The sequence below is a fragment of the Catharus ustulatus genome, chromosome 7, assembly GCF_009819885.2.
Source record: "Catharus ustulatus isolate bCatUst1 chromosome 7, bCatUst1.pri.v2, whole genome shotgun sequence".
Taxonomy (NCBI): Eukaryota; Metazoa; Chordata; class Aves; order Passeriformes; family Turdidae; genus Catharus; species Catharus ustulatus.
The window spans coordinates 14,571,633-14,588,062 of NC_046227.1; the positions used below are offsets into that span (position 1 = coordinate 14,571,633).

Consider the following 16,430-nt stretch of genomic DNA (forward strand, 5'->3'; position numbering starts at 1 on the left):
TGTTAAAAACTGCCTTGGACACCAATATATAACCCTACCAAACTCCTTGATGGAGAAGCAAGTATTTTCAAATATATTTTATGGTATTTAGTGTAAGAATAGTACAGTGATAACACTTCCACTTCTGAAACTTAGGAAGAATAAGAAGCCTATTCTAATGCATGATCTGTCCAGTCACTTGATTTGCAAAGCTGAGGAGTACCAGTCTCTCCTGACTTCATGCAAATGTTTCACTCCTTGTTGGTTTCCAAAGGGCTTAATAAGTTGCCCTTCAGTGGGAAGCACAGTAGTGAATGAGAGCTTGGAAAGAGGCTGCAGTGGCAGCTCCTAGGAAAGGAACCCAGTCTGTCCTCAGTTCCAACACTGGTGTGAGTAACTGTGCTACAGCTGACACCTCAGCCTTTGGGGGTGTGCTGGGCACTGGGGTACTCATCACAGCTCTGCTGTTGCTTTTTCCATATCTGGAAATAGGGGATAAGAGAGGAGAACTCTTCCTCCTAGCCCATTAAACGAGAATGGCTGTGTTGCCATGTGCTTTTAAGAGAAAATACTTACAGAACCTGAATTAATATAGACATAAACTCTTCCCTCTTCTCTGATAGTACTTTGCATTGGAGCACCAACTAGTAAGTCTGAGAAGCCATCTGAATTCAGGTCCACAGCACAAACTGCAGCTCCAAAGTAAGAACCAAGCTGTGTGTGGACAAGAAATCATTGTTATTTTTGAATTTTCATGAAGACACACCATAAGTTATAAGATGCAGAAAAATAATACGAAAAAATTTACCTTTTTACCCCTTACTTCAAATAGAATATTTAGTTGCCTCTCATTGCTAAAAATATATGCCTAAAATGAAAAGAAAATACAAGTGGAATTCAGCAAAGTGCAGTCTGAAATACTTCCCAGTGCTTTCTCTGCAGCATGTGCGAGAGAATCAGTAAAATAACGCACAATATCCCAAAGTACAGCTATCTCCTATTTCTTACCTGCACCTTTAACATCATAGTTCACATCAATGCTACCCAGACTGCCTACTCTAATTCCTTCTTCAACTTTTCCCCACATGAGAAGTCATATCTGATACTTGTCTTTAATATATTAATCTAAATGGGAAGATCATGGGTGTTTTTGTGGGGTTATAGTCTTCAAGCCAATATTATAGACAATCCCTTACTTTACCAGTCTGCTCCTGCTGGGGAGCCCCTCCAATTACTTCGATACTGGATGGTGTCAGAAAATGTCCAGCTCCAACAGAATATCCTGTAAATCAGAAATGCACTATTCAATACTGGAAATGTATATAACAAGGAAAGAGTGGGAGCACACCTTGTAAAAGCTGTCAACACCACAAATTATCGTGAGTCTGACATTCAGACGTCATGTAAGTCAGCAATGAAAATAGAATAGAAAGTTTTTGAAGTAAAATGTCACTACACAGTAAGTTCCATCAAGCAGGAAAAAGTGTCAGAAACACCAATTTCTTCCCAAGAGCTCAATTATCTGCCATACTTCAAAAGACAATAAAATAAATTTCAAACACCTTCTGTTAATACATATTCTGCAATAGTTCAGTGAGTCCATACTATTAACACAAAAATGATCAAAAGTACATGTACTGCAATGTGGAAGTACTTGATTCAATTGTTACTCTATTATAACTGGATTGAACAAAAATTAAATGCAGTGCTAATTCTGTGAGCACATACACACACAGCACCATGGACACACACATGAAAATGTTGAGAACAAATTGCAAAAGCCTGATTATGCAATAAGAAAGCTTTACATCAGCTTTTGTAAATAAATCTGCATTACAAAGCACTTCTGTACGTGGAGAGAGCTTGTAAACAGGACCATATTTTGGTGGAGACATCCAGACACAGAATTGCAAAACCTTAACCTGTAGCTGCACAAGTCATCATCACTCTTTGCAGAATACATTACAGATCAGTTGAAACAGGGAACACAGATAAAATATTCTGCTACTCTTGCATTTACTGAATGACTGCAGATGTTCACAGCATGCAGAGAAACTGGAAAAATCATCTTGTATAGATGAGAACAAGCCTTGAATCTTTCATCTGTGAAGATATCTGCCTAGAATTCAAATTCTTATTAAGTCACCTTTTTCCTTTCATATTTCAAGCTAAAAGAGATGAACAGAGCAATTTATCACTTGAAGGTCAACACCTAGTTTTTATTTACTCAACAAAAAATTAAGGATGAACCTTAATTTGCCTCCTCTGACATTTATTTTGTAGTTATTTTTGTTTTGCTAAAGTGTAAACATTACTAAATCTTAAGAACTTTAGAAAATCCCAAACATACATAATACAGTAATCACATAGTCCTCATTTTTCTTTAATGATATTAAAATGTTTGGCAGGGAAAGGGGAAATCACATAACTGACCCTTTAAATTTAAATGCATAGAGAAATGTAATTTTATTTCCAACTCCATAGTTTTCACCTTTCTACCATCACTACAGTTGTTCAGTTTTCTGAAATGTTATTTGCCCTTTTCAGATTTCTAAAGGGAACTGTCTTCTACTTTCTGATTTCTTTAAGGCAGTTTAAGTACCTAAGGTTGCTTTTTCATCAGGGCCAGCTGATTCAAAAGACTGAATAACTTTGAAAATTCCTTTTATAGAAGTCAGCTATGAGTCTCAAGAGACTCTGACGTAGTCAAGAAAATATAACCTAGTGTTATGTATTACAAATGACTTTCTAATGTCCTTTCTTTCAGTTGTCTGGTACATGATCAGCTTTGTTTCTTCCAACTTATGGAAAATGCTACAATACTACTGCACTTCCTGTACTCTTAGTTTCTTAATTATTATTCTTTAAGAGTTTAATGAAAAACAAAAATAAAGATGCCAATATCTTGTTCCCTAGCAGAAGAAGAAGAGAGTAAGTAGATAATTGTATCTACTTACATGCTTGAGTTACACTGGTCAAAACAGACTTCCACCACTTGGTAGGAATAATTTTATTCATTACTTAAGGGAGCAACAAACTCAGACTTCTAAAAAAAATAATTTCATAACAGAAGTAACCCTGAACAGATTGTTGTCTTCAATAGTTACAAAGACTGGACAGAAGTTGAGGGAGGGGAAGGAAGGTACCTTTAAATTCTTTCAACTAAACTATGGATTAATATGAGGGAAGGAAGCAGAGGTTAAAGTAGCATGAAACTGCAAAATTCCAGGTTTATCACAGCTGCTCTTATAAAGACACACAGATGAGTTAATGGTGCCCTTCTTCACTTTGCTGTAGAAGGGAAAGTTTAGAAGACATATGGCTCTCCTGAGCAACACACACCTGATCACTAGAGTGAAGCAAACTCCAGCTGATTTCAGGTCCTGGATGGCCAAGGTAACAAAGAGAGACCACAGATGTATGGAAAGGCCTTCCCTAACCTCTCTCCAACACAGTCCTTTTGTCTCCATTTGCCTGTACCTGGCTTCTGACTGTCAATGATTTGACTCATTCATTACAGAAAGTCTCATTCTTCTACTTGTAGAAGCATAGATCTGGAATGAACTTTTACTCCTAGGTACAGTACTTTTTCTGCTGATTATTATTGGAAAGCTGGAGCTTTCCATTCTCTGAAGGTTTTCTTTTGTCCTGTGAAAAGTCAGAAGTTTTACTGCTTGACCCTAGGGATCTGCACATCTGATCCCCTTTTGTCACCCAGTCTTTCTTCTGCTTGACTTCCCCACAGAGTTACTGTGGCCTTTGCAGGCTCAAACTGAATTCTGAAGTCTCAGACTTCAGTCAGTTGACTGTGTTTCACAATAATTATTTCATAACATATGCCAACTTCCCATTGTCAGAGACGTGGAATCCGAAACAGGAAATGTTTATCCACGTGAACCACAACTTTGAATGGGAAAATGCAAAAACCAATGGTCACAAGCAAAATATTCTTGCTCAGGATTCAGGAAGGACAGATAAGCTTTTCTCAGTGTATAGTGAGAAGACTGAAGATGCTGTTGCTTTTTTGGCATAAACCTTTCCAAACTGTAGCACTAAATTCAGCTAGTTACTTGGATAAAGGTACATGAGTAGAACTTCATGGCCTTGGTTACAGATATCCACAAATGAGGTTTGTCTTCTCACATATCCAGACTAAGTTATGTTTGGAATAAAAAAAAAAAAAAATAACCATTGGAGGAAAGTTTGTCTCTAAAAATCATAGCATACTTCCCCTTATTAACAATACAATTAAGACTTGCTTGCTTGCAGCTTTCACTAAAAATCATTTCACATTTCTGTTTTATGTGAAACCACTGTCTTTTTCCGTGAAAGCTCTTGGCAGCATTCCAGACTTGAGCAAAATGAAAACCATTGCTAACCAGAAACATCTTTACTTTCTAAATCAAGAAATGGTTAAAAGTCAGTGGTGAGATAAGAATAAAAATCCATTGTTCGAGAAGCTTCCTCATAAAAAGAAGAGAGGAGAAACCTTATAAATAAATAACATTTCACAAAATCAGAACACATCTTTAGAACTGTTACTTCTGGGATTAATAGTGACAACACTGAAAACCACTGTGCACTCACCCCAAGACCAGCTATTTAGCTTATAGTAAAGTATTAAATATTTTAAGTACCTAGATAACTGCCAAATTTCACTTCATTGTTTGAATCTGTGTAAGCATGGATTGTATTTGCAGTTGTATTGTATACAAAAACAGAACCAGTCCAATAAAATGATCCAGGGGCTCCCATTATGATTAAGTCCTAAAAGAAAAGTAAAACAAAGCCATGTTATTCACACTGAAATATTCAGGAAAATAAGCAAAACAGGTAAAATGCTCTTCTTTAGATCTCCTGTGAATTCTATTAAATGCCACTGGAGATGCATCTAGCTCAGCATTGGGGTTTACTACTAAATTACAGATAATATTTTCCAGACTTTATGAGAATACTGTTATTCAAAGCTTTTAACTGTAATAACAAAATAGAGCAACGATTAGAATATTCTCTTCTCGAAAGAGTTTTTCAGAAATTAAAATCTTAGGGTGGAATGGAGATTAAATAACAGAGTATTACTCAGTAAAGCAAGAAGGTAAGCATTATAAATGTTACATCAAACAGATTAAAGAGAACAGTAAAATTTCATCCTCTGCCCTTTTTCCAGATGAAAAATAACTTTGGGTTTAGTAAGGTGTAAAAGTATTCTTGGAAATAAAAATTAAAGTCTTACTTGGGAATTATGCAAGTCATACATAGCAAGACTCAACTAAAAAAATTTTCAAAAGGTGATTTTTCCCTCCCACAATAAAATGTAGCACTGATGTTTGCATTTACATATTCACTTTTATGTATTATACATAAAAGTAAGTATATAAACAGAGAGACATTTGGTATCTTTAATACACACCTCAATGTAAAAACTAGACATTCCAGCCTGACAGGACCCATGGTTTTCTCCAAACTTTCGTGCGTGATCTGGGAATGGGCAAGAAATATTAAAAAGGATGAGAAGCATGTAGTTCCACAGTTTTGTTACCAGGCTTTCAACAGAAGTTGAGACAACTCAGAAAAAAAACCCCAAGCAACACTTCCCCCAAAAAGTTGTTTTTCAGCTCTGTAATAACACTACAAACACTGGTTTCCACTATATAGCCTTTAGGTGCAATATGGTATTGTAACAAACTCAAAACACTATGAATCACTTGATCACACCTCCTTTTGAAATACTGTGACCTTAAAGGTTGTACTTTTCTATCAAAACTGTTCCATGAATGAAACAGCCAAATAGTTTGAGCACTACATCTGGATGCTCTTCCACTCTGTACTTCAGGCACACTCTGACAGGCTTATGCATCTTGATAGAACTTGCCCTGTGCTCCACTGGTGCCATGAAGGGTTTGTGTTATGGCAGTCTTCGACATACTTTCATGCTTTCATCCTGGCAATCCAACACTGTCTCAGCTCTGTCTTCCTGCAATTCTTTGCTGACTCCCTGCCATCAGGCTTCCCTTCATTCCATAGATTTGTACACCTGAAGTCTCCAAAGATAAAAGCAGGATTTCACACCCCTTGTAACAGTCCCCAGAGCCGGCAGCAGGACATTTGATGGCATTACTGTCTGCACAGAAAAGCCAGACTGTCAGCTGATCCTTGCATTGGCAAGGCACAGGGGCATGAGATCCTTCTCCTGGGTGGGTGGCAGATAAGAATGGGAAAGTATGGGTGGAATCATTTCACAGATTCAGGTCTTGACTCTTATTCTGCTCCTCAAGTTCTCTGAGGAAGAATCCCTGAAGGTCTCATGCCACAGCAGTAGCCTTGTCAGAAGGCAATTACGGGACAAGGACACACACTGTGACAGGCACTGCAGCACCTTTGCATCAAAGGCTAAGGAGCAGATGGCAACAATCACTTGCAGGTATTTCTGCTGCTCTGCTGTGAGACTCTCCAGAGCACTGACAAGAGTAAGGGAAGGAAGGATGTCCTCTACTGCCTGTTTCTGAGAAGCACACATCCTTCAGCAACACAGTCTGGGAAAAAACTATTCTGATGCCCTGTTTCAATTATTTTTTTGCCTTTTGAAAGCAGGCTTTCTTTTAAGTGATAAACATCTTTATATCACAAACTGGGCGCATATCATCAGCACTCAGCCTCCAAGCCTTTGGCTCAGAGCAACACAAACTCTGCACCATTCAATTGTGTGTCTCACCCTTCCCTACAAAAGGACTCAGGCATTCTGCTTACCTATATAGCATGGGCATATTCTTCTGCTCAGCTCAGTTCGAAAATCAGGAGGGATGGCAAAACAAATTCCATGTGGCAGTTTGTGCTCATTTTTCACATAAAACACATTTTTCCACCTATGCCCACAAGCCTATGGATATAAAACAAACACAGCATTCAACATGGAAGCCTAAGAGAGCTGACTGCAGTCTGACAGACAGACACACAGACACAGTGGTTAATACATACAACGATAGATCCGCCCTCCTTGGGCTGCCTCGACAAGCTGACCCCCAGCCACTGATTATCCCGCTCTTCCAGACAAGTCTTCCCACAGCGCTCTCCGCTGGGCTGGCCTAGGAGACAAAGACCAATGCTCTGAACAGAGGGATGAGGTGAAGAACGATGTGGTGGGTAACAGGAGCACCTAAGAACTCTGGGGCACAATGCAGCAATTTGGGTTTGGTGGATCTGACCTCTGTCTCTCTCTTACACAGGTCATACAGACTTTTTATTTTCTTCTTGAGCAAAGGTATGACTGTGGATAACCAAAGGGAACATACTGGCTCTGAATGCGATAGGCTAGCAGTGAGGATGGCTTCTCCATCATTACTCAGATAGAAAGTGACGTTACACTCAATTTTTAGTGAAGGGCTGTCCCTGTAAGCATTCTTCAGCCTAGAAGTCCGTAAGAGTTACAAATAATACTCTGAGTGCCAACTAAACTCTAGCCTAAAGCAAGCATCTCTCAAACTATGTGTCCATAGTAGGTAGCAGACCTTAAAACAATCTCCACTGCAAATGGTTACCAAATAAAAGTTGTACAACCGCCATCTCTACTGGGGATGGCAGATCATTACCTATGCATGCCCTGCATGCTCCTTTCACTGTTGCAGTTACTCACCAGCAGCTCATAGTCTTTGCTCTTAAGTAGAGTTACTTTTTAAAACCTTGAGACAATACATTGAAATGTCTTCTAACTCTGCCCTCACTCCCCAAAAGGTTACATTATTGCCAAATTAACAAATATTTGCTTTTTCTGGAAAGCAGTAATGGTCCCCAGGGTGAGGAGAAGCAACACACTTATTCCAAGTTATATAAAGCACACTTTTAATTTTTAAGGTGTTTGTATGAATAAGCATTAACCAAATTATTGAATCGGTATTTTTTATGCATCAGCATGATAGTTTATGAAAAAAAAAAACTTCTTCTAAAATGAGGAAACACAATGTCATTTGAACAAACTCTTTTGCATCATTTTTAAGACTTTCTCAGATTGAACACAGCTACAGGTGAACCCAAACGTTTGATGTTTAAGGGTTAGTTTAGCTACCCAGAAGAGGTTGCCAGTACAGACCACAGAGTACTAATGCTGAGGGGACATTGTTTGCATGGAGAAAAGTCCCATAAATCACCCCACACCTTCTCACCTCCTGCCCCACCAAAAAGCCTGCAACAATTAACTCACCAAACAAAACACCTGTGCTGAGAGCAGAACTGGCATTTATTACTATCCAACGCATTACAGAATTTAAAAGAATACATAGATTATCCTATTGGCTAATGTCAGAGATGTGAACTTCTGTGTACTGAACACATACTGCTTTTCAGAAACAAGTGTGGAATTGAGTTTTGGAATTGAATTTTGGAGTTATGTCATGGAAAACTTCTCACTTCCTAAGGGAGACATGTCCAGGGTTTGCGTGAATTACAGAGCATGTTAATCTGACTGAAATCTCCTCAGAAAAGAAAACTCCATCACACTCCCACATGTAAGAATTAGTCCCCCTTTAAACTGCAAAAGGCACTTCTGGTAACTCCCTTCTGGTGAGGCATTCCATCCTCTTACAATGACTTACCTGGGATTTGATTTTGTGTGGATTTGCAGGAAATGGAAGAAGTAGAGAAGACCAGGGCAATAAATTTAGACCCCAAGAGACTGAGACTTTTTATCAGTGAATCAAATAAAACCAGACAATGATGATGTGAGAGATGAGTAAGTTCAGCCTGACTCATGCTTCATTCCTGTGCCTGTTTCAGAGGTTTGTGACAAGAAAAGGCACCACCATCCCTTGACACTCTTGGATTGCATTCCCTTTTTCCTTTGCTCCAGTATATGGTGATTCAGGATTATTTTGGCCCTCTGCTGACATACTGCCTTGTGTTTCCTCTCTTTCTCTGACTGGCAAGTATTCAACCACCTTGAAATTACAGACTTTTGTGAGAGAGAGAAGTGAGAACCTGACATCCCAGACACCCTGATGAGTCCCTGCTCAGGCTATGACATTATAAAAGCTTTATCAAATGAAAAAACGCAGTATTCTGCACAAGCAACAGAGCAGCACTGCATAAGCTCAAGAGGACACGGCAGCTTGGTTGCCTCAGGGAAAAGGAGCATGTGCTGTCATAAAGTCACTGAGAAATAAGTAATTTCCCATGCCTGTGTACATTACACAGCTGGAAGATACACTTCTGCTATAAACCCCTCTGAACACATCCACAGAAACAATGCAACTGCAGATAAATAAGGTCATAACTTATAAAGCCACTTCTGGTTTTGGCCTCAAGGATCGTAATACGGATGTTTGCAATGTCATCTGAGAAACCAGTTTTATGTAACTTGCTCCAGTGTTTTCCATGCCCAACAGCCTCTCATGATCCTTTTTATCCTCCCATAACTCCTCTGTCCTATTACTAACTGATGAAAACGATGAAGTCTACTGCAAAGGCAATAAGCCTTCTGCTATCCAGCTCCTAGATGTCAGGGCCTCAGAGTCTATTTTTACTTACCCAGGAAGTATTTTCTGTTTTCACAGATCAGATAGGTTTTATCCCTCTGACATCCCTCAAATGACTTCTAATCAAAATATTTCAAATGACACCTATTTTCATCCCTTATAACAGACCTAAGTCCAGAAGATCCCATGTTCCTTGGAATAGTATGGCTATTTGAAAAAGATCACTTGCAAGGTATGAGCAGTGCAAGTGGCATAAAAAAGCCAAACTACCAAAACCCAAACTGACCAAAATCAAAGTTGAACAAACACAGCTCTGCCTTTTGGGGGAAACCATTAACTGTTCACTTTTCCATTGTAATGATTCAGCTGGGGGAGCTAGAGGGCAATTTGTTCACAGGTTAATTGTAGCAGAGACTTAAAGGAAGGGCGCAAGACTGAAACTGCAGGCAGAACTTTCTGCCCTATGTTAAACACTATGCACTGAATTTACTGCATTCATTTGCAGCTAAAACTAATTTTTTCTTCAGTCTGGATGGCAAATTGCACAAATTACTTCCTATATACTTTAGCCAGCCAATCACTGTTTCAAATCTGAGACCAGTACTAGTGAAGAACTTCTGTAACATTTTGTAAGTCCAAAATTCAACAGGTCAGAGTATCTAAAGAACTTGTTGTAAGTTCCTCTGCAATAATCCATGACTACCCCAAAACTGATGAGGGGAAGGATTTGAAACTCAAGACTAGAAGGTGGACACTTAGTGCTTCAACATGAAGCACTGTATCTTCTACTTATGCCTGAAGTTTTATTACAAGCTACTCCATCTAACATAAGCCATTATTTAAAAATACTCCAAATACAAATAAATCTTCAGTCTACAACACTTGACACCATAAACAGAAGTACTAGAACTCAAAAGGAGACTGAAAACTCTCCTATTCATCAATCAGAGAGATTTAAAAGTGCCAATGAGGGGCTAGGAAGACAAAGTCTTGCTAGTGTATCTTATAGCTCTTTTCAGCTCTTAAACCAGCCCAGGGCCTGCAACGTCTGGAAGAACATTAAATCTCTTTAAAGTATGTCTGGATGAGTTATCCCAGATACTGTGATGACTGCAGCATAAGACTGCTCCAGACTCTTTTGCTACTGAGGAAGCAGACAGGGACATGTGACATATAAAAACTCAACAGCAGTTTTGTGTGATCAGAAGCTTCCTACTTGTTAACGAATCCTTCATTAATTAATTATGGCAGCTTCAAGGCTACTTTAGTGAAAAGGAGTGACAAAGTATTTTAACATATTTATGTCTCTAAGTAACTTACATCCATTAATTACAGAAGCCCAACATTTGGAAAGTCACTTCTATTGCCTGTTATCACTTCTACATTTTTACGACCTATATTAGAAACTTACCACCTCAAAGATGCTTTTACCAGAACAAAATGCAAATTCAGCTATTTAAGAGCAGGATAGAAACACTTATTTCACATTGTGCCTCTTCAGCAGTGTAATATATTGCCACACATTTTTCTAAGGAAGTTCCCTACTCTATGAGATCAGAACCCAACTTGAATGAGTTAGAGATAATTAAGTTCAGCTTAGTAATTGCAAGTTCCCCTGCATATATCTCTGACCTCAGATACTACCCCACTTCATTCACATCCCATGCACCACAGCTGCCTTTGGCTTCTCCACTGACCTCAGTGACCTGTTTTACAATACAGCACTTCTTTTCAGCATCTATTTAACTTCAGAAATACTACAGACAAACCGTAGTGATGCAAAGACGTCATCTAGAAGTAATGGAAACCTAGAGTTTGCAAAAATCTCATGATACAACTTCCTTTAAAACGTATGTTGTGCAACCTGCAGCCTCTAAACCTGGGAATAGAAGCAATGTTAACCTAAGCCTTTGGAACCATGTAAACATTTTCATATACCTGTTGCCTCATTTCACTTAGAATCCCCTAAGCTATTGAAGAAAAACCCATCATATTATTTCCTTAGAGATTCTCCACTGCAGATGTATGTAGTTTTCAAAGAACCTGAAACTTTCAACTCTTCCTTTCCTTCTCTCACACAGTAAAGGACTATTTTTACCACCAATCCAGGAACAGGAGTTTATTGCCTCTTAGCTATTTCACCACTGTAGTTGACCTCATTGACGTTTTGCAAGCCTCTTGGTACAAACAGGCATTCAGAAGAAAAAAAAGTTCTTTGTTACGTATAACTTTTTAATAGATATAGTATTAGAACAAAATTACTCAACAAACCCCAAAAAACTGATATAAAGTTAATTTCCATTCTTTCTAGTAGCAACTGCTTGTCTTTTTCTTATGCGACTGTATGTAAACGCCACTGAAGTATCTTAGGTTTTCATAGCTCAGTTACAAAATATAACTCTTATATCCATTTGTAGCAAAAAAAAAAAAAATTGGACACAACCTGCCAGTTCTAAATTTTTTGCACAGACATGTGGAGAAATTATTGTTTCACCATTTTTTTGGTCACAGAATGCTGAGCTCTGCCCTGACAGCCACCCATCCATGGCGCGCTGTTGCTTTCAAAAATTTTGATAGGTCTTTCCCGCGCTTCTCCCGAGCGCTCATAACGGATGGGATACTCTTGGTCAGAGGGTGGCAGAGCACCAGCTGAGGAACATTCTCTCCACAGTGTATGAATAGTGTGAACAGCACTGTATGCCAGAGGAACAGAAGAGAGCCCCAAGCAATTCACGGCAACCCACTGCAAAGCCTTCCCCTTTTTAACAAGTATCAAACACTCGAAAGTTGAGTAAGTTCAGCAGTTACATCTTCTAAGTATGGAGACTGTGGAGATAGGGAGAAGGTAAGTGCAGGACCTGTAAAAACTGAGGCAGTCAAAAATAGCTTTGTTCGCCTGAAACTCCAGCAAATCTGCAATCAGGGAGAACCCATCAGCAAGACAACTGTGGTTCAGAGTCACTTTAGAGTGGTTTTTACAAAGAGAAGGCTTTGCAGAAGAAAACGTGATTTAGGCACATGCTTCCACCCTCCCATCCCTGAGTTTACTGCACTCACCCACTGCCCTGAACACTGCCCAACTCTCCGCAGAGCTGTGTCAGACCGAAACTCTCATGGGGCTTTTGACCCAGAGGTTGAAAGGTGCGAAACGGCTGTGGGAACGACATCTGGCACACCTAACTTCCCCTAATCAATTTTTAGCGCATATTTTCTCTCTTGATGCCGCTCCAGCCTTCGGGCAATAGCGCTGATCTCGCCCTTGGGCTAGAGGCAGAGCACGCTGCAGTCTGAGCCGGAAGGGCCCAGCGCTCCGCAAGGCAGCGGAGCGGAGCCGGGAGGGCGCAGGGCGGCGGGCACCGACCCTCCGTGCCCCGGCACCGACCCTCCGTGCCCCTTCGTGCCCCGGCACCGACCCTCCGTGCCCGGCCGTCCCCAGCGCCGGGGTCTCCCCGCCCACGCCCCGCCGCCAACTCACCCAGCTGGAGCTGCTCGCATCCTCCGCTGGAGCTCCCCCCGATCCGGCACCGGAATATGGCCCCGGGGTTAACCACCGACTCGTTGGCGGGCCAGCTGGCCCGGGGCGCGCCCGCCACCAGCCTGCGGGGCAGAGACGGCAGCGTGAGCAGCTGCGGGCGGGACAGGGCGGACGGGCCGGGGGCTCGCTCGCTCACTCACTCACTCACCATCGCTCCTCGCCGTGGCCGTGCAGGAGAACCGAGTAGCCGAAGAAGGTCCCGTTGCCGCCGCGGAAGAGCAGCGGGTGCTGCGTGTCCAGGTTGTAGGGCCGCGCCGTCGGCAGGCACTGCCAGAGCAGGAGCAGCGGGGCGGCCCAGCCCGCAGCGCCCCGCGCCCTCCCGCAGCTCCGCATGGCTCCGGCCGAGCGGCAGCGCACCGACGCCGGCTTCCCGCCTCTCCGCTCGGCGAGAGGGCAGGGCAGCGCCCAGCCCCGCCCTGGGTCGCCCTCCCCGCAGCCCGGGCTGGGGGGTCCCCGCGAATGGGACAGTCACACGGGCCCGCCGCCACCGCCGCCTCCCGCGCGGCCGCTGCCCCTCTCCCTGCCCCTCTCCCTGCCCAGGCGGCGGGGGTCGGGTTTCTCCCCGCCCCGTCCGCGCCCACGGGGACGCTGCGGAGCGGACCGGTCCCCGGGCGGTGCACAGCCCCGAGGGACGCGGCCGTCCGGACACCGGCGGAGCAGAAAGGGCAGCGTCCCCCTGGCTTCACGTTTGCTCAGCCGGGCCGGCAAAAGGGGGAAGGAGATACTACAAACTTGTCCTAAAATCTCCCACCGAGCGGCGGGCGGGCAGATCCACCCAAGCTCAGGACCGTGTTCTGAGAAAGGAAGTTCGGAGAAGATGGGGATTTCCTTTTAGATTTAGGAAGGAATCCCAGTACCCCTGTGTTGAAAGCGTTCCCCACCGTCTCTGTGCTGAGGGGGTCTCTCTTGCCGTCCCCCGACGGGGGGAATTGATTCCTGAAACCAGTGCCGCAGAAGCAGAGCACAGCGAGCCTGGCCTACCCGTGCTGTGCAAGACTGCTCGCTGCTGATGGCTCCTTCCTTTCACGTGTGATGTAGTCAAAACAACCCCTCATCACTTCTTTTACATTTTAGAGTAATTTTTTCACTTTCCTGTTCAGTTCTTCAGTTGCTGACAACGTTAGCAGCCATGCCTCCAGAGAGCAAAGGAACAAAGGGAAATGAGCATTCTGCAAGAGATCTGGTATTTGGCAGATCTTGAAAGGCCTCTCTTGATCTTAGTGAGGAGCTTTTCTGTGCATGTTTTCAGCAATCAGTCCCCGACTCTTGATTTAGCTCATACTGAGTTGTGTTCATCCTGAAATCAGGGCTTTTACTTCTATCTGCAAAGCTTGCCTCATTGAAGTCCTCTGGATACCAGGGTTTCCCTGTTGCTGTAATAATCCCTGTCTATGGATAACCTATGTATAACGGTATTTTTAATCTGAGGAACAAGAACAGAAAAACTTCTAAACGAAAGTTTTAGTTACAAAAGATTACTTACTGTATTTGGAATAAAATCAAGTATGATTGCAACTATTGAATGTTATGCATATTAGAAATAACAATGAAATGGCAGATTATCTTCCCCTAATGGAAATTCAGAACATGGCATTTTAAGCTTCTTGGGAAAATACCCCATTTCATATCCATTAAGTTAGTGGAAATGTGGAAAGTTTCACACTTCTGCAAAATGCTGAGCAATTACCAGAGTGGGGCACTGAGGCAATGCAGAGTGAAACATCTTGTCATCCTGACCACATGCAGATGTGTAGTTTCTGGAATGAGATCAGCACAGTGGAAGATCTGACAGTCAGCAGTGTATCTTTTTTTAAGTCCTCATCTCCAGAGCCATCAGAGGGCTTCTCCGGATGACACTGATGTGGAGCAGTGGCTGTTTCGTGTAAAGAAGTCAAACAGCTCCTCGGCTGCTATTCATCTTCCTTCCAATTACTGACATCAAAGGAGTTAAAGCAATCAACAGCAGCTGTGAATCTGCATTTCCACTACTCAAGAAGTTTTCACCCTCATTTTCAAAGCAGCAAAACAAACATGATTCAAAACTGAAATGCTAAATTGTGGTTTAGTTGGTGAAAAATTGTAACATGGTTGCACCACCGTGATGCAGGAACCATGTTGAGATGGTGGCAGGGTTCCTAGCTGACAGGAAAAGCTAGATTGTGAAGTTGTGGGATTCAATTATTGGCACATAAAAAGCTGCTTATCATCTATGACATGAAATTGAGACCTGTACTTTGCCTGTCAGGAGGAAATTTGTGTGCTGTCTCCTAGACTCTGCTACAGTGGATGTGATCATGATGCACCAGGCATCAATGAAATTATTGGAATATAAATTGCTGGAGAGTCAGACATCCATATTTTGAGAAATATTTGCAAGTTTCAGTATCATTCAGGTGCAGGACGAGTCAGAGAGCAGAACAAACCTAACTTACAATATGGAGTAATGCAGAGAGAACTTGAGTTTTATTAGGGATTAAGAGAATTTGCAGAAAAGGTGGAACCCACACTGGAAGCCAAGTACCTGTATTTACAAATCAAATATCAGTTATGTATCAGTTTATGTATGTTATCATCAAATAATTTAAAAAGTTCTCCCCAAAACATCTTGCTGCTACGCAACTATAAAAACACACCTCCCACAGTCCTCTGTGGGTTAATAACACTAGAAGCAAAATATCACAGTGACTTGCTCTTGTGGTTGAATTTAGTTCACCATCTAAGGCAATTTCAGAGGAGCCAGTGGGATGATTTGTTAATTATATTAGTCCACAGTTTGGCAGCTTTTTTTACAGCAGATGTGTGCATTTCATCTCACTGTCCTCATCTCTTGCAGCTTATTCTTGAGTCACTGCTGCGCTTTTTACACTGAAACTGTTCAGTGTCTGAACAGTGAAACACATCAGAGAAGTGATCTGGGTTAAAAATAATTCACCAACCCCCCAAACCTAGATGAGATTTGTAGTTTGTACGTTGTGTGGCTGGCCAGTTGTGTTGGTTGTATTTATAGGACGGCTAAAACTGATGCTGCAGCTTTAGGAGCTTTCTCAGGTAACAGACTTTACTTTCTAGAAGTAGCAAGATTACAAAATTAAAATCTACACATCTAACTTGAAATGAAGCAGAAATCCACTCCCCCAGCAATAATCTCCCGGAGCTCAACAATATTGGTCCAAATACTCTTCTACATGGGTCCAGCTAAAAAGGAGATATATTAGAGTAAACCAGAATTACTGGCGCTAAATGTCAACAAACATAATGTGAGCAAGTTCTATAAAAGTTCATTTATGGTCATTCAAGGTGTAGTATTTCAAATGCAATTATGAAGTAATAGCTACTGCTGAGTTTTTCATTTGTTAGTTTTTGCATATGGGAGGAGTATGAAAGAAAGCCACTGGAAAATGAACAAACAAATTTAAAAATTGCCTTTCCCATAGCTGTTCGATTTAGGAAAA

At 41.7% G+C, this 16,430-nt stretch overlaps 1 protein-coding gene across 1 annotated transcript in view; it reads right to left on the reverse strand.

Moving 5' to 3' along the window:
• Positions 1-13,311, reverse strand: part of ITGA4 (integrin subunit alpha 4) — a 33,042-nt gene extending 19,731 nt beyond the window's left edge. The window contains exons 1-9 of the mRNA XM_033064969.2: positions 13,127-13,311; positions 12,919-13,040; positions 6,955-7,061; positions 6,727-6,856; positions 5,390-5,457; positions 4,617-4,746; positions 1,176-1,261; positions 788-847; positions 556-693 (exon numbers count right to left, since the gene is read on the reverse strand). Of these exons, the coding sequence (XP_032920860.1) occupies positions 556-693; positions 788-847; positions 1,176-1,261; positions 4,617-4,746; positions 5,390-5,457; positions 6,727-6,856; positions 6,955-7,061; positions 12,919-13,040; positions 13,127-13,311 (1,026 nt within the window). The remainder of the gene's footprint in view (positions 1-555; positions 694-787; positions 848-1,175; positions 1,262-4,616; positions 4,747-5,389; positions 5,458-6,726; positions 6,857-6,954; positions 7,062-12,918; positions 13,041-13,126) is intronic.
• Positions 13,312-16,430: the final 3,119 nt, after the last annotated feature.